The 18,411-nt window shown below is 35.5% G+C and overlaps 1 protein-coding gene across 6 annotated transcripts in view; it reads left to right on the top strand.

The window, feature by feature from the left end:
- Window positions 1-18,411, top strand: part of NF1 (neurofibromin 1) — a 228,507-nt gene that overhangs the window by 196,798 nt on the left and 13,298 nt on the right. For all 6 annotated transcript variants that reach the window (XM_063109114.1, XM_063109113.1, XM_063109109.1 and 3 more), the window contains 12 exons: window positions 290-391; window positions 2,123-2,263; window positions 3,932-4,058; window positions 5,625-5,756; window positions 6,943-7,078; window positions 9,194-9,351; window positions 12,842-12,964; window positions 13,360-13,490; window positions 13,676-13,776; window positions 14,858-15,000; window positions 15,334-15,380; window positions 16,570-16,786. In XM_063109114.1, the coding sequence (XP_062965184.1) occupies window positions 290-391; window positions 2,123-2,263; window positions 3,932-4,058; window positions 5,625-5,756; window positions 6,943-7,078; window positions 9,194-9,351; window positions 12,842-12,964; window positions 13,360-13,490; window positions 13,676-13,776; window positions 14,858-15,000; window positions 15,334-15,380; window positions 16,570-16,786 (1,558 nt within the window). The remainder of the gene's footprint in view (window positions 1-289; window positions 392-2,122; window positions 2,264-3,931; window positions 4,059-5,624; window positions 5,757-6,942; window positions 7,079-9,193; window positions 9,352-12,841; window positions 12,965-13,359; window positions 13,491-13,675; window positions 13,777-14,857; window positions 15,001-15,333; window positions 15,381-16,569; window positions 16,787-18,411) is intronic.

Here is an 18,411-nt window from a genome sequence, read left to right as displayed (position 1 = left end):
TTTTTCAAAGTATATAATTATCTGATAAGACTATAGCATTGTATAAAGTGATATAATTTGTAATTACTGTAATAATGCCTGACTTATTATACTAGAATATTATAATAAAATATTAAGAAATAAGAAACCAAATGTGCGTTGAGCTACCTACCAAGATAACCATAGCTTTAGAAATAATTCTAGCACTAACTGAATAAGTAAATGTTCCTGAACTAATTCTAAGATTCAGTTTAGGAGTTAATATTTTATGTCAATGAAAGTAAAATGAAGAATTCTGTTTTCCTAAAAGGCTCTTGAGAGTTGCTTAAAAGGACCTGATACTTACAACAGTCAAGTTCTGATAGAAGCTACAGTAATAGCACTGACCAAATTACAGCCACTTCTTAATAAGGTAATTACCATATAGAAAATGAGTGCATTCATTTTGGGTATTGGTGTTAAATCTTATTTTCTTTCAATGAGTTCAAAAAATAAAATGGTTTGAGATGTTATAAAGAAACAGCTGTAGTTAAAGTAGAACTTTTTAAAGTTTAGTTGTTTTAAGTAGTTACATTGGAGGAAGAATAAGTATGAAGAGTATGTTCTTAGGTGCTTTTAAGTTTTTTGTCTCATCAGTGCTAAAGGAAAGATAGGTATATGTTCTTAATTCTTTAATAAGTATAATTGAGCATCTTCTATGTGCCAGGTACTATCTTTGTTGCTACAGATATGGTACTGAAAATTTCCTACTCTCATGGAGCTTATATTCTGGGGTGGGTGTGGAGGTTGGGGAGTAGATGGACAATAAACAAAGTAAGTAAATACATAGTATGTTAGTTAGTGATGATTACTGTGCAGAAATGTAAAGCTGCGAGAAGTATACCTGATCATCAAAAGAGTTTGGGTGCTAAGTGAAGATGATATTTAGAAGGAGTAAAATAATGTGGCCACTGTTTTAGGATGACCTAAACTCATCTCAGCTTTGTGACCTTAAGTGGGTCATTTAACTTATCTGATGTTTCCACATTGATAAAATGAGAAAACTAGACTAATAATGGCATGGTATTTCCTTCTACCTCTAAAGTTGTATAATTCTGTGAATTTGAGTACAAAGGTATGCCAGACTTGGGAGAGATTACAGACAAGTAAGTACCTATTATGCTCCTGATATTGAATTATATGTTCTACAAACATCCTAATCCTAAATCATACAAAATGGTTCTCTCATCTCCATCTTATAAGTAAAAATGAGCTCAAAAGGACTAAGTAACTTGCCCAAGGTTACATACCAAGTAAAAGACAGAACCATGATTTTAATCCAAAGCCGTCTGACTCTAAAGTCCATGTATTTCCCCATATACTACAGAGAGAATTAAGGATTACCAATAATAAATATTTTTAATTCATAGTAGCAAGAGATTACTATACTGGTAAGAGTGAGAAGAAGTTGATAGGGTAGAGTTGAAATTAAAGAGAGGTAGAGAGAAAAGGAGAAAGCCAAAAGCCTTGACCAGCAGAAGTACAGCAGTAGGACTGTACAAGAATGCTGGAACAAAGGCAGGATGATGAGTAGACCATTCTAGTTTCAATGGAGAAATTTTTCAAGGGAGTAGTAAGAGGGAAAGTTGTGAAGATTGAATAGAATTCATCTAACATTCAACGTTCTTCAGAAAGGAGTTTGGAAATGTACTGTTTTCAAGCAGACAGGTAAAATTACACAAGCGGGGCTTAGTTCATTCTGGTGGTAGTGTGTACAGTGGATTGGAGTGGGGGGAAAGTGGAGGCAAGAAAGAATCCATATTTAGAATGAAGAAGGTTGGCCTGGGAAAGTGTCATTAGCAATAAAGAAAGAAATGGCAGATGCAATAGAGTCTACTCTAAAAGAATCAGTAAACCTTGGTGACTGGAATTGGGAATCCAGAACAGGGAGAAATCAAAAGCGATGCTAAGGTTCTGAGCCCTGTAACAGTGTCTTTAGTTATACACATGGAAAAAATGAAGAGCTTATCCTTATATTTACTTTCCCCAAAGAGAAAGCACGAGTATTTGGTGAGATAAGATGCTTGGTTTTATACTGCAATGTGTTTTGAATGAGATTATTTCATGGTTCATCTTATAACCTGGACCATGTCTTCTTTGCTAGGACTCCCCTCTGCACAAAGCCCTCTTTTGGGTAGCTGTGGCTGTGCTGCAGCTTGATGAAGTCAACTTGTATTCAGCAGGCACTGCACTTCTTGAACAAAATCTGCACACCTTAGATAGTCTCCGGATATTCAATGACAAGGTATGCAAGCTTTCTCTTAGGATTCCTATATTACTTACATTTAGTACTCCTTCCTCTTTTATTGTTATTCTTTAAAATCAGAGGAGGTCCATAATTTAAATAATGAATTTCTATAATGCAACGTATTGTGAGTTTAGTTCTCTACCAGCTCATAAAGTATAAATAGTTTTTTTTTTACCAGTGTAAAGAACTTTTTTTTTAACCAGCCTAAAAAATCAATTTACATTTTAATGCTTATTTTCTATAAAAAAATGACAAAAAAACAATATTGGGCCAATATTAGTAAACAGAATAGGGATAAGTAATACTGAGTAGTAGTAATAGCTACAGGCCCTACGCTAAGCACTTATTTTTGATTTTTCATAACCATAAGGTAGAGGCTAGCTTTCTCCACTTCCCATTTCACAAATGAAGAAATAATCTAAAAATAAGATTATTTTTATTGAATAATGCTAATTAATGAGAAATAAGTATAATTAGTAGCAGATAAGGAAGTTGGATGTCTAAAGAAAACCTCTGGGTACTTATTTTACTAGCTTTTTTTCTTTTGTCTAATTTCTTTAATTGGGCAAAATATACTAATTAATATACTTAATATACTTAAATATACTTTTTAAAGTATGCCATTCGTACTACCGCCTTAACAATTACTAGTCTTGATTAGGATTGGGCTTTGGTTCATAGAGAATGCAGGAGGGGCCCAAACAGCATGAAATTGTGTTCCTTTTGTCTTTGGAAAAAAATGAGAAGAGTCCAGGAGAAAAGAGAGGAATTTTTTTTAAAGACAGACAGTGTGTATGTAACAGATCAGCCTGCAGTGAAACTAACTGAGCTGTGGATAGAAGGAGAGAGAGGTAACAGGAGCACGGTTTCTTCAGAAAGTTCACGGAAAGATTCATATTATCTTTAATTCTGTTTTTCAATGAACTTTTTGAAGTGCCTTTGTACTTGGTCTGAACAGTATTTATTCAGTTTACCAGATGTGTGGACCCAGAACATCTGGAAGTCTAGAAAGTGTGGAAACAATTTTAGAAGTAGAACGTACCTTGAAGTTTATTAGTCAGACCTCCATTTTACAAAATAGAAAGGAAGGAAGAAGTTAAGTAGCTTGTCCATGTTAGTACGTCTGATTTGGGATTAGAACCCTTCTTTCCTAATTCCCATTGCCCTTTTCTGGGGTTGTCTTGGGACAATGGTGGTCAAAGTGATATGGAGCTATTGGCTATTTGTATGTTAAGAATATTGTAAATGAAGCATTTGTATCTTAGGAGTATCTGCCTCGGCATTTTCATTGCCAGAATATCTCAGTAGCAGGAGCTAATTTTGACTCCAGTGCCCAAGGATACTAGGAATCAGAGTTAATAAAGCTTGTTAAAAGTCATCAGGATGTAAATGGCTAGTCATTTATTTTGTTTTGTAAATCAAAGTGATTTCATCTTCCAATATCTTATTATTTGTATGCTTGACTGTCTTGCACCAATTAATTTGTAGTACCTTAAATGTTCTGATATGGCTTTCTGTAGTCATTTGAAAATACTTTGTGTCAACTTGAAAGGATTACTTATCTTGTCACAGCTGTTGAACACAAACAAAAATCAGTAAGTGATCCTTTAAAGAAAGCTCCTGTGTGAACTCCATCAACCATCTCATGATTGTCTTTATTAATAGAGTCCAGAGGAAGTATTTATGGCAATCCGGAATCCTCTGGAATGGCACTGCAAGCAAATGGATCATTTTGTTGGACTCAATTTCAACTCTAATTTTAACTTTGCCCTGGTTGGACACCTCTTAAAAGGTAGAGACCTTACATCAGAATATTTTTACAAAACGGTATCAAGAAGCCAGGGGTAATTAAAGTAATTGATTACTTGAAGTAAATCAAAATAATTTAGCCCGTGTGTCTTACTTTAAATGCAAACTATATCTGTCTTATTGAGTTGTTTCATTCAACGTGTATTTTTAGAATCTAATTTCCACATCAAATATCAGGTTTCCTTAAAAAGCAAAAAAGTTGATTTTTGTAAAATTCCTAAGTACTGAGTCTTCTGCAAGCTATATTATTAGTAACAGTATGTAAGTATGTTGCTGGTTATCAAAATAAGACAGATTGAAAATCAATAAATGTTATTTTATTAATTTATATTGGAAAATGTTATCTTAAAGATATGACCGTAGATTTTTTTCAACTTGTTTCTAGTTTATTGTTCATCAATACTATTATTATATATCATAAAACCTCTTCTTTTTGGTACTCCTCCCCCACAGCCCCCTCCAAATCTCTTTATTGCTTATAGCCAGTGATCATCAGCTATTCCTTAGAGCAGTTTGTTCACTTCCTAACCTGGCTTTACGCCCCATTGCTGATTTCACAACTTGTTAGCTTTGGTTTATTAACATGGGACAATCATGGCCAGAGATTGCAGTTAACAAGGACAGCATGTAGTGGTGGGTCAGAGGCAGAGCTGCCTAAAGTAAGGCCTAGGATAAGGAGCTGGCAGGAACCAATGGTCTTAAGCAGCACTGGATTTGGCCACTGTAGAGACTCAAGGTAGAGCTTAAGTCTACAGTGTTGTATCAATTTAAATGATTCTTAGGCTTGAGGGATCATGGAGGTTCCCCTAGTTTTTACCTGATATTTATACATACACTCAAGACTTTGAATGTATACATTTGATTTCATCTGCTTATGAAATTTCTACAAAAAGAAATTGGCGGTTGTAATCTCTGAGAGGAATAGAGATTGCTCAAAAGATATTATACATACCGTAGGCTACCAAGATGAGGTATTGCAACTGGAGTGATAAAGTAATTGCTTATTCTATATTTCTAAAAGAGTATTTTCAGTGTTCAAATCCCCTTTTTAAAAATGAGTAATGATTAAAAGCTGGCCAAACATCAGACTTACCCTCTAACCATCCTATTCTTTGGGCTCTTAGAGTATATACTTCCTATGTCATTAGGGTTTTTTTTCTTCTAATTAAAAAATTTTTTTTAATCAGTAGAACCCTATTTTCAAAAGGAATATTAAAGAAATTTCAGTACATAGATTTTTAAAATTCCTGTGCTGTTTTTTAGGGATGATCTAAAACACCATCATCATTCCTAATTTTCCTCTCCCTAAGGTACCTTAGGGTTCCAGGGAACATTATTCTATATTACACATTTTTGGTACTTAATCCTATATGTAATTAGTCAACTATCCACATATGTTGTTTTACCTTTCCAAATGGCTATTCTTGGAAGGTGGCAGGAGTTGTCCCTTATACTTCCTTTCCTTGCAGTGTTGTTAGTTACCTTGCAGAGTTGTTGTTAGTCTCAACAAATATTTGTTCAGAGAATAATTAACTTTTTTTTTTTGTAGGGTACAGGCATCCTTCACCTGCCATTGTTGCAAGAACAGTCAGAATTTTGCATACACTACTAACTCTGGTTAATAAACATAGAAATTGTGACAAATTTGAGGTGAATACACAGAGCGTGGCTTACTTAGCAGGTAAACAGACAAAATTAATCTTACCACATCTATGTTTAAAGATCACCAAAAAGGTCCAAATACCTGTAGGTCCTTTGGCTGGTTGCTTGGTGGAGTAAAGAGTTCACAGGTCCGTCCTTTAGTGGTGTTTAAAATTTTGAAAATTTTGCTAAAACACTTTTCCTTATGAAAGAATTTGCATTAAAATCTGAAATGTTCCCCCTTGTCATCTTTGGCTCAAGAAACTACAGTGTCTCCCTGTTGTCTGTCATAAAATATGAATGCCTCAGTCTAGCATCTTGGACCCTTAAACAGGCCTCTCAATTCTGTCCTCTTTCTCTAAATTGCATAAGCCCCATTTTGATCACCTCTTCAAACGGATGGGCTATTTAAGCTAATCTACTTGCCATCTCCTATAAATGACTCTCTCCCTCTTCAGTATTCATTCCTTATGCCATTTTACCTGGAATGTCTGCCCCATTCCCACATTCCATTAAACCTTCCCAGTTTTCTCTTATATGATTTGTGCTTCTCTACTCAACAGCACTCAGCAGTTACGTATAACACAGTTCTTGAATGTAGTTGTCAAATGGAAAGTGCCAGTTCTCAGTTTGGCAGACCTCAGTTGTGGCAACTTTTTTTTTTTGAACCATATGACCTTGAACAAATCATTTAACATCTCACAGTATTTTTCCTCACTGGACAAAATAATGCCTGCCCTGCCAATTTTTTATGTTTGGTGAGGTCAGATGTACGTTAAAGCTCTTGCCAAATATAAGATGCTTATTAAGGGCTGGCCCATGGCTCCCTTGGGAGAGTGTGCTGCTGATAACACCAAGGCTACAGGTTCGGATCCCTATATAGGGATGGCCAGTTGGCTCACTTGGGAGAGCCTGGTGCTGACAACACCAAGTCAAGGGTTGAGATCCCCTTACCAGTCATCTTTTTAAAAAAAAATTAAAAACAATAAAAAAAAAATGTCTTTGTATATTTTGTTTATGTGGAGTCTTCCATAACAGTCTGTAAACCCTTTAAGAAAACAAATCTGTCCTAAGTTTTTTATATCCTTAAACACCACACTCCCTAGAGCTCCTTACATGCACATTTAACAGGTATTTCCTCTTTAGGAAGGTGTAAGAAGTATATCCTATTTTAATTCACACTGTGGTTTGTTAAATTTCTTAACCTGCATTCTTTTTCTTGTTAGCTTTACTCACAGTGTCTGAAGAGGTTCGAAGTCGCTGCAGCCTAAAACATAGAAAGTCACTTCTTCTTACTGATATTTCAATGGAAAATGTTCCTATGGATACATATCCCATTCATCATGGTGACCCCAGCTATAGGCAAGTGAACTTGTTTTCCCATAATTACATAATTATAATCAGGTTTCAATTTTTCATGCTAATGGAGGCAAGCAGCAGAGTAATCTAGAAGGGGATATAGACGGGAATCTAGAGATGATGTGTAAATCATCTAGGAAGTGTGTGTAAATCAAAACTCGTTTTATAAATGTGATTATATTTTATGTGGGTTAGTAAGTAGTAAGAAAGCTGTCATTCTTCTGGTCTCATTGTGTCAATATTAATATTAGTTTGCCTCTTTTAAGCACAAATCAGTTGAATAATGAAAAAAGATGATCTTGAAAGTATCAGGTTGCAGGAAAGGGCTTGGGGAAAAAAACAACATGAAGTATAAGCAACATTACATGCTTAATAATAAACTAAGCTATAGAGATTTATAAAAACATATACATGCCAACACATTTGTTACATTTACTCATATCACCAGTTATTAAAAAGCTTTCTGTAGTATAGATTTAGATGATAAAATAAATTATGTCCGCTGTTGTACATGGTTTCGGTAGTATATTTTTCAGTATAACTTGGAGAAATTATATAAAAATGGCTTCATTTGGGGCTTTTTCTATATTTTCAATTAAACGAAAGTATTTTTAAGGTTTAGGCATATTGTTGAACATAGAAAAGCAATCTTCTGTTTGTAAGGTTTATACCATTCAATTTATGAACATTCTGCTTTTTGATAAGCTCTCAACAATTTCCCACTGAGATTTTAACAATGTCTGCAGAAGGTTTCCTGGCATACTTAGTATTTGATAATCTTATTCTTCAGTTACTACTGTGATTATCTTTCTTTGAGATATGCCCTTTTTGTTATGTAAAGAAGAAAGTGAGTGTGCCTGTGGTCCCCGGTCAAAGTATAAGTTAAGGTTTGATTTTCTTGGTTTTTAAGACTTGATTTTCCCTGGTTAAAAAATTAATGCATTAAGTTCGAGAGATCTATTGTACAACATGTTGATTATAATTAATAACAATGTATTGTATACTTGAAAATTGTTAGACAGCTGGCTGGTGTGCTCAGTTGGTGAGAGCACAGCCTTGTAACACCAAGGTCACAGTTTGAGTCCCCAGACTGGCCAGCTGCCAAGAAAAACCCAAGAAATTTTTTAAGAGAGTAGATTTTAAGTGTTCTGTCACCACAGATAAATAAGTGTATGAAGTAGTGCATATGTTAATTAGCTTGATTTGGCCATTCTACAATGTGTACGTATTTCAAAACATCATGTTATATACAATAAATATATATAATTTTTACATGTCAATTTAGAAAATTAATTTAAAAGTATCAATGCAGTACAATTCTTTCTGCTCAGCATTTGGTGAGTACCTACTGTGTATAAGATACCGTGGAAAGAAATTTGATGCTTTCTGGAGATATAGTAAGAGTTTATACCCTAAAGCCCTTTCATGTGCAGTTTTAAAATTGATTACTGTCATTGGGAAATAGAGCAGCCACATAGAAGGGGGCAAACAATTGTTGTATTTGTCACTATATGTATTAGTTCATTTTCTGTGGCTTATAACATAATACCTGAAATATGATAATTTATAAAGAAACAGAATGTATTTTTCTTTTAATTTTTTTATGGCAGCTGGCCAGTTCGGGGATCCAAACCTTTGATCTTGGTGTTATCAACACCATGCTCTCCCAACTGAGCTAACCAGCCAGCCCATAAAGAAACAGAATTTATTTCTTACAGTGTAGGAGGCTGGGAAGTCCAAGGTGCAGGGGGCATATCTGGTGAGGGCCTTCTTCTTGGTGGGAACTCTCTACAGAGTCCCATGGCAATGCAGGGAATCACATGGCAAGGATGAGCAAGAAGGCATTTCCACATGCTTTTTTCTCTCCTTATAAAGTCCTCAGTCTACTCCCTAATAACATCTTAAGCCATTAATCCATGAATGTATTAATCCATTCATGAGAACAGAGTCCTCATGATCCAATCACCTCCCAGAGACCCCACCTTTCAAATGCCTTAGTCTGATTTCCCACCCTCTTAACACTGTCACAATGGGGATCATACTTCAGTGAGTTTTGGAGGGACATTCAAACCATAGCACCATGTTAATTAATTCTTCTTGATTGTTTAAATCTCTCAGGACTCTGAAGGAGAATCAGCCATGGTCCTCTCCCAAAGGTTCTGAGGGGTACCTTGCAGCTTCGTATCCAACTGTGGGCCAGACCAGTCCTCGAGCCAGGAAATCCATGAGCTTGGACATGGGACAGCCTTCTCAGGCCAACACTAAGAAGTTGCTTGGTTAGTTTATCTAAATTATGTAGAATTTTTAAAATTATTTTAAAAAATGGTCAGATACTTTCACTCTTGGAAAAATATTTGAAACTGTTCAAGATTATCAAAATTTTACATTTTGATGTAGCAAAGTTTTTGATGCTAATGATAAGAATTTATTGGATTCGTTAAGCCATATCAGTTAAGATAGAGGAATTAGAATGGGACCTTGAAACAGTTTTTCTAATTCTTAGACTAAATACTGTGGCTCTCCTTGTTTTGTTCTGCCTTGCCCACGCAGCAGGAAAATTGGAGCAGGAGAGACATTACATAACTACTCGGAGCCTTTTTTTTTCCCTTTTTTTTTCGGTGGCTGGCCGGTACAGGGATTAAACCCTGACCTTGGTGTTATCAACACTACGCTCTAACCAACTGAGTTAACTGGCCAGCCCTGGGCCTTTAACAATATATATTTCCCATAGTTATCATCTGAGAGCAGAATACATCAATATAGTATTAACTTATATTACTATTTGCCAGGTTTTCTTTGAAAAGGCCAAAAGGTAAAGATATTTTTCAATTACTATAAGAAGATATGATTCTTGAAAGTTAAAATTGCTCAGTTACATCAATGTTAGTCTGTGAGAAGTTTGCCTCAAATGCTGTGAGATCCTTTTCTTTTCAGTAACTGAAAGTAAATTAATGAAAGAGCCCTCTGATCCCACCTCGCACCACCAAGGAAATGCAGGGGTGCGCTTATATTCCATTGGTTAAATATTTAATCATTACTGGAATACATTGGGATCCATATTTCAGTGACCAACACTGAATGGTTCAAAGGATTTCAGTTATTTATACAAGCATGTTTAAATATCTTTAGGTACTGGGAAATGTGTTGTGAAAATGAAATGTGACATATGTAACCTGCCAGTAAACCATGAAAGAAGTAGAAACCATAAATGTTAATCACTGTTACTGGTCACATAGGTCTGTTACCTTTTGTTTGAGTTCCCCTCTGTTAATACTTTGCCATAAATAATCTTCTAGGAGTTTCTGGGTTACTTTGTGTTACGCTATTCTGAATTTTCATGCCAAGAAAGTTGTAAATGAAAAACTAACCTCAGAGAAAATGCTGTATTGAATTTGTTCAACCCATGTTGCTAGGTGAAAAAGATATGGTCTCTGCCTAGAAGAGCTTATAGTTGGTGGCTAAGACTTACAGTTATCCAATTACAACAGCATCTCCAGGTGCCGTTAAAGTGATATGCCTCGATGGGGGAAACTGAGGATCTGGGGAAACTAGGAAAAGCTGCAGAGAGGAGGTAACATTTGAGCTGGGTCTTGGAGATTTAATACATGCTTATGAGGCACGACATGCATTCAAGAGAGTGGGAATAACACAAGTAAAGGTCAGTAAAGCGACTGGCAGTAGATCATAGCATCATGGAGAATAGGGCAGGAAATGAGACTAGAGAAGGATTGAAATTCAATTGTGAAAGACTTTGTGTGCCATGTTAAGAGATTTAACCTTATCGGGTACCCAGCAGAGATCTTCAAGTAGGAGAGGAGCATGACCAAATTTTGTTTTGGAAAGTTTTTCTGACAGCAGTGTGGAGAAATAGAAAGAGATTTTTGGCAAGGGGCCTGTTGAAGAGATTAATCCAGCATTACAAGCAAAAAAATGGTATAGGTGTGCACTAAGGCAGGAATAATGTGAAAATGGAGAAGAGGAATGAGGTGCAGTATAGGCTTCTGAAGTAGAATGGATAAGACTTCGTGTTTGACCAATTGGGACTGGTGGGGACGGAGAAAGCTGGGAAGGATATTGGGACCCCAGCTTCAAAAACTGGCCCAATAGTGATTCCATTTATAGAGATCAGGACTAATATGTTTACAGTACGTGATAAATTTAGGTTGGTTGATATTATATTTGAGATCCCTTCAGGATATCTAGGAGTGTATGTATAAGATAAATGAAAAGATGTATCTAGAGTTCAGGAAGAGGGAAGTAAAAAGTGTCACATTTAGAATTGATTAGCTCATAGATGGATGAAGTTATGGGAGCAGAAGGAGATCTCCCAGGAAGAATGCAGAGAATAAAATAAAAAGGAAGAGTGTAAGGCCGGCCCGTGGCTCACTTGGGAGAGCGTGGTGCTGATAACACCGCGGCCACGGGTTCGGATCCCTATATAGGGATGGCCGGTTAGCTCACTTGGGAGAGCGTGGTTGAACCAAGTCAAGGGTTAAGATTGGTCATCTTTTAAAAATAAATAAATAAATAAAAATTGAAGAGTGAGAAAGAGAAAAACTAAATGTAGAAAGTGGTGTCCTAATCTCACACGGTATCGAAAGCACTGATTGGCTTTAGAAAACCTGAGTTTTCAGTCTGGTCGTTATCTGGATCCCTAGTCACACAACCTCAGGCTAATCCCTTAACTATGCTTGATTTCCTCAGTTTGCATGTGTGTGAAATTAAGAGGCTGAACTAGATCCTTTTGGGCTGTTAAATTAGCTGGCCTTGATATTTATGACTATATGAATATTTATTAATATTAATATTGAGGTTACTAGAACATTGTATTTCTCAAGTGTTCAGTTGTCAGATTTTATTATGTTGGCTTCAATTCTGGCTTTTAAAAAATAATACTGTCAAAAGTATTCCAGATTTTAGGCCGGCCCGTGGCTCACTTGGGAGAGTGTGGTGCTGATAACACCAAGGCCACAGGTTCAGATCCCACATACGGATGGCTGGTTAGCTCACTGGGTGAGTGTGGTGCTGACAACACCAAGTCAAGGGTTAAGATCCCCTTACCAGTCATCTTAAAAAAAAAAAAAAAGTATTCCAGATTTTAAGTTCCAAATAATCCAATTTTAATATTTTTACTTTAAATAAGAGAAAGAAATTTAATAATGTTAGTGTAATACAGTGTATCTATTCTTAGTACTTTCAGGCATGCATATCTTTTTCTTAAAGCTTTAAGAATTAAAATCACACTTTTTTTTTTTGGTGGCTGGCTGGTACAGGGATCAAACCTTAGACCTTGGTGTCATCAGCAGCACACTCTAACAAACTGAGCTAAGCAGCCAGCCCCAAATCAAACTTTGATTTTTGCCTAAGTTTGGAAATTCCTCATACATTAGTGACAAATTCTTGGCAGCAGAAAAAATTTTCAATAAAAGACACAATCGGTCTTTGCTACTGAACAGTGCCTACCCCTGTATTTATTATCAGTAATTGTACTTGGTAGAGTTTGGTTACCTCCAGTGTAGTGAATGTAACATCAGTTTAATTTGGACAAGTAATCCTGTTCTGATATGGAAAGCTGTGGGGCCAAAACCCTTTGAGAAGGTGGAGAATAAAGGAGAGAAACTCTGCCCCAGGGATACATTTGAGCTTTCTTTGGGTCCTTAAGTGAAAGCTTAAACATTTTATGTGCAAACATTTTCTCTTTAGTATATTCCTATTCATAGGCACTATAGTTAACGAACTTACATATTCTATAACTTTTGTTTATAGGAACAAGGAAAAGTTTTGATCACTTGATATCAGACACAAAGGCCCCTAAAAGGCAAGAAATGGAATCAGGGATCACAACACCGCCCAAAATGAGGAGAGTAGCAGAGACTGATTATGAAATGGGTGAGAAACAAAGTGTTTAATTATTGATCTAGATCATTGAAAATAAGGAGGGAGAGTACATTACAGCTATATTACTTTCCAACCATTTCTTAGATCTTTCAGATGAAATATAGAAACATTTGCTTTTTTTCAAAAGATAAGCTCTATAGTCCTTAAAAAGACAGTTATCCTGAAACCTGTATAAAAAGTAAATTATATTTGATATACAGCATTGTAATTAGCTAGCCAAACTTTTGTATAGGTGAGTAGTAATTCTATGTGATGTTTATGTCAATATTCTAAGTGCCTACTAAAACTGTTGAATTTTAGAACTAACATTGAAATATGTTAGGTGAAGTTATTAGCTGGATACTCAGTTAAAACAGCTAATCATGTTTATCCATATCTTACTGCAGAGACTCAAAGGATTTCTTCATCACAACAGCACCCACATTTGCGTAAAGTTTCAGTGTCTGAATCAAATGTTCTCTTGGATGAGGAAGTACTTACTGATCCGAAGATCCAAGCTCTTCTTCTTACTGTTCTAGTAAGGATTTTCCTTTTTTGCAGGTTTTGTTTCCCTCATGTTTTTATTCCAGTCTACTCTTAGGAGGCCCTTAAATATTAAAAACATGGAAGGAAGACAGTTGTCTGGTCTGCTTCTCACCAAACAAGTAACAATTCAGCCACAAAGTAAAAATGCTGTTTGTTTACGTTTTTGCATCTTGGCAGGCTACACTGGTGAAATATACCACGGATGAGTTTGATCAACGAATTCTTTACGAATACTTAGCAGAGGCCAGTGTTGTGTTCCCCAAAGTTTTTCCTGTTGTGTAAGTATCTCCTTTTATTCTCGGTTAACCTTTGTACCTGTCTTTAGGTCAAATGTTTTATAAAGGCTTAGGAAAAGTATTACCCAGTTATGTTCACTGGTTGTGAAGAGGGGAAGGTGAGAAAGCGTGAGAGTGATTTTAGCTTGGAGGTAGTGGGTTTAGTGGGAGCTAAGACAAGTTTTGGCCTGTTAGGAAAATCATCTTTTTAATCTTGTTTAAGTGCTTCGTCTTGATGAACATTGTTCATTTTACTCACTTCGGAGCAGACCATTAGACTACTATTTTTAAATCAGCACACCAGTTTTGATTTTCATTTTAGTAGAGCTGTTGTATTTATCCACAGCCGAGTGAAAACAAAATCACTCCTATTTGGGAGGTGAATTTTATTCTCTTTTAAGGACTAAAATAATGTTAGCTTCAAAGTGTTCAAATTTAAATAATCCAAAGAAACTTGTGAAATTCTGTTCGGGTCTAGGCCCTCTATGTAGTGTCATTATTTTCTTATTTTTGGTTAATCTCATTTTAAAATTTTAGAAATTTATATAGTTAGGTCTTAGTTATTTTTATTAATGGAGTATAGCAAGTTAGAAATTGTTAATTTCTCCCTTTGTTTCAGTTTGATTGTATATTCTACCCCTCCAAACTAATTTTACTTTTCTTATGTGATCTGCTTCAGCATTTATTAAGCACTGAATAATATTAAATTTGGTTTTAACTCCCTGAGTACATTATCAGCAGACAGCAGAAAGAAACGGTCCTGAAGGATGCTAAGTGGCAGACAGAAGCCGATCTTGAACTGACTTTCGCCATATATAGTTAAACATGGTTATATGACCTTCCTAGTTGTTTGTTTTTACCATATCTTCCCTGATGGCTAAAAACAAAACACGAACCAAAAAAAGCAAACTCAGACACATGTTCATTATATAGAACTTGGAAAATATAGAAAAGCATAAGAAAGTAAAAAGCACTCATCTCCCTTCAATTTTGCCACATTGTTCCGGGAAATATATGTTTTCCAGTATATGTTTTCATTTAATTTTACTCTAAAATATTTCTCTGTTGACTTTTATTTTTTTAGGCACAATTTGTTGGACTCTAAGATCAATACCCTGTTGTCATTGTGCCAAGATCCAAATTTGTTAAATCCGATCCATGGAATTGTGCAGAGTGTGGTGTACCATGAAGAATCACCACCACAATACCAAACATCTTACCTGCAAAGTAAATAAATGTATCAGGAGGAATGGATGATTGATGAACTTGCTAACATATGCACTGTTGTAGAATGCAATGACCACAGAACTCTGTAAAGAGTTTTCTGACTCTCTTAATTATATGTTCACTATCCTAACTGGTTGACCACTTTTTAAATTAAAATGTTTTTATACTGAGTATATTTTAAGTAAGTTTTAGTCTGCTTTGACACTCATTCTAAAAAGAATGTTTTCAATGTGTTAGTAGGTTTTACATTCATCAGCTATACAACTTATGTAATTTCTGTTATGATTAGAAGATATCTTGCTTATTATAAGAGTAACATTTGATTTGTTGCAGGTTTTGGTTTTAATGGCTTGTGGCGGTTTGCAGGACCCTTTTCAAAGGTAAGAAAATATTTTTTTCTCTAACTTTCAACAAAATGAAAATTTCTATGCACATTAGTGTGCCTTAGAATGCACGATTTGCTGAAAATCAAAATAATAACTCAATAAACATATATGTTCTTTTCATAAGTTTTTCACTGCAAGATTTTTTCTAATAGGCAGCACCTTTAATGTGCTTATATATTAGTTTTTATGCTTATATATTAGTCATTATAAAAATGACTCAGTTTCTGCTTTTGACTTTTCAGAAGAGTATGATAAACCTCTGTAAAATTTTTTTCCCTCAATTCCTCATGTATTTGATCATTTTAATGCACACACTTAAGTATCTCTTGACACAAGGAGCATTAAAATATCCTACATGAAACATTTTTACTCTCAACCTGTTGCATTAGATACGTTTCTCTTTCTCTCTGGATATATCCTCCTTTGCTCCTATTCAGTTTGTTCTTCAATTGGCATTAGTTGATGTAGAGCTACATAATATGTATTTAATTATTTTCTCAGTATATGGTCTCTTTCCAAATTGATCGAAGTTCCTTGAAGGCAGGACTTCTGTTTCTTTCCTCCCCTCCCCTGCTTACCATCCTTCCCAGTTTCTAGTGCACTGTTCTAGATAGAGGGAGTGCTAAATCCAATTATCTAAACCTTGTTCCAATTTTAAGAATTGGGTATTTAGTTTGTTATTTCATTTTATTATTACTGACTATCTCTTGACATGCAAAAGTTCTCACTAAAAAAGTGGACCTGAAGTCATAGAAATTAGTATATCAGGCAGGAGGTTTTGCAGTTGGCTTGCTGGTAACCCTCTAAGTCCTTCACAGTGTCTAGTGAGTGGAATCTAAATGGCACGTGGAATGATGATGTTGCACTCATTGTCTCTGTTTTGGAAAATTGGCTAGACATCATTCCTGATGATAGTATTCTTTCGGTATTAAATTCACCTTTCAGAAATTGCAGGTTCATCTGGAAGCTTTAAGTGTACACTGAATAGAATTTTTGTTTGTGAATCCTGTGATAGTCTAGAAGTATTACCCCCCTTTTTAAATAATCAATAGTACAAACAAAGGAAGAAAAATAGTAAATTAAGCCCGAAACAAAAATTGAATTAATCTTTTTTCGCTTCAGAAGGGATTTACAAAAGAAAACAAAGAATGGGGCTAAAATAATTTCCTATTTTTCATTACAGCAAACACAAATCCCAGACTATGCTGAGCTTATTGTTAAGTTTCTTGATGCCTTGATTGACACGTACTTGCCTGGAATTGATGAAGAAACCAGTGAGGAGTCCCTCCTGACACCCACATCTCCTTACCCTCCTGCACTGCAGAGCCAGCTTAGTATCACTGCCAACCTTAACCTCTCTAATTCCATGACCTCACTTGCAACTTCCCAGCATTCCCCAGGTCAGTAAATGTGATCTTTATATGACTTTGAGCAATAATATTAAGATACCAACATTAGGAATTCCCTTGTGATTCTTTTATATCAGATTTTGCTCTTTTCCTCATGAGTTTCAGCTTACATTTCTTCTTTACCTTGTAGCTGACTTGAATTTTGTTAGTCTCTAAAACTTTCTACTTTCAAACAAGTTGTTCATAAGTCAGTGAAATGTTTAGAGTGTTCACCTAGTATTCCAGGGTTGATAGGTTTTTAGAGTTTGGGCAAGAAGAGCAACCTAAGCTACATTACCCTGTAAGTGAACAGGACTATAATTCCTTTACTAGTTATACTACCATTTCCCTAAGGACTTCTGTGTCTCTGATATAGCACACTGTATCAAAGAAAATGTACAAAGTCTAGTAGTACCCAACTTCCCTTCTGCCACTAGCAACTTGACCACCCGTAGACCAACCTAAAAATTTGGGAGTAAATAAACAACCAAATGAAAAAGTCATCTCAAGAAAATAACATCTCAAAGCCTATAGGGGCATATTCCTTCTTAGAGTCACTGTTAGGTCTAAGTGGGAAAAGTATAACAATTTAACATACAACTTAGCAGTAGATACATTAAGAAATAATAGCTGGTAGCTCAGTGGGGCTGAAATAAACAAGACAGCAGAAATGGCAAACATCAGAACTCTGGACTCATTCAGTGTCAGAGTGAATGGTTTCATACAGCTCTAGTTGACCCCAGAGGTGTTTTCCATTACAAAAGTTATGCTGTTGTGTGTGTTATAATGACAGTGGGCAATGAAGGAAAGCTTCTGTTATGGTCATGCTTTCTATTTAGGAAGATATTCTTCTAAAATGATTGAAATAAAAGAAGGTTTTGTTGTTAGAATTCCATTATCCGAAAAGTTCACTTATGAAGCACCTCATTCTGTAAGGAAAAGTTACTATACATAATTCTTTTAAGTGTTAGAATTGATTTTCTTTTTCAAAAAATCAAATGATTTTTTTTATAACTATCCTGTGATGCTCAAGAACCATAAATAGAATCCTCAGTTTATAATCCCAGTTTTGCATGAATGTTTTAATTTGTATAGTTTGGAAGCTTATGAAGAATTTGGCAAGTATAATACCCAATTCATAGTATAAACCATTGTGTAAAATAACTATATTCAGTTGTTAAGCTTTGGTCAACAACAAAGCTTTGGTCAGCAGAGGAAACAAATTATTTCAGCATTTATTTATCAATCCAGTCACCTTTTTTGCCCCCAAGAAATGAGACATCTGGCCAAATTTTTTTTCCTCTTATGACCATGTTCCTTTGCCCTGTGTCACTTATTCTCTAAGACAGTGTTTCTCCAAGTGTGATTCCAAACCAGCAGCATCAGCATCATTTGGGAGCTTGTTAGAAACACAAATGCTAGAGTCCCACCCCAGACTTGCACAGGAATCTCCAAGAGTGGGGCCCAGCCAGCAATCAGTATTTTAATAAACACACCAAGTGATTCTTATACACACTAGAGATTGAGAAGCACTGCTCTAGGGTCTTCCTGTGGTCCTGCTCCCTTGTCAACATTTCAGCTGTTAAAGCCAGGACAAAACTTTTACTTTCTTCTAGATATTGCAGCCACTGAATTCT

Source organism: Cynocephalus volans, chromosome 10 (genome assembly GCF_027409185.1).
Source record: "Cynocephalus volans isolate mCynVol1 chromosome 10, mCynVol1.pri, whole genome shotgun sequence".
In the NCBI taxonomy this organism is placed as follows: Eukaryota; Metazoa; Chordata; class Mammalia; order Dermoptera; family Cynocephalidae; genus Cynocephalus; species Cynocephalus volans.
The sequence above is the reverse complement of the archived record's forward strand: the minus strand, read 5'-3'. Positions and strand labels throughout refer to the sequence as shown.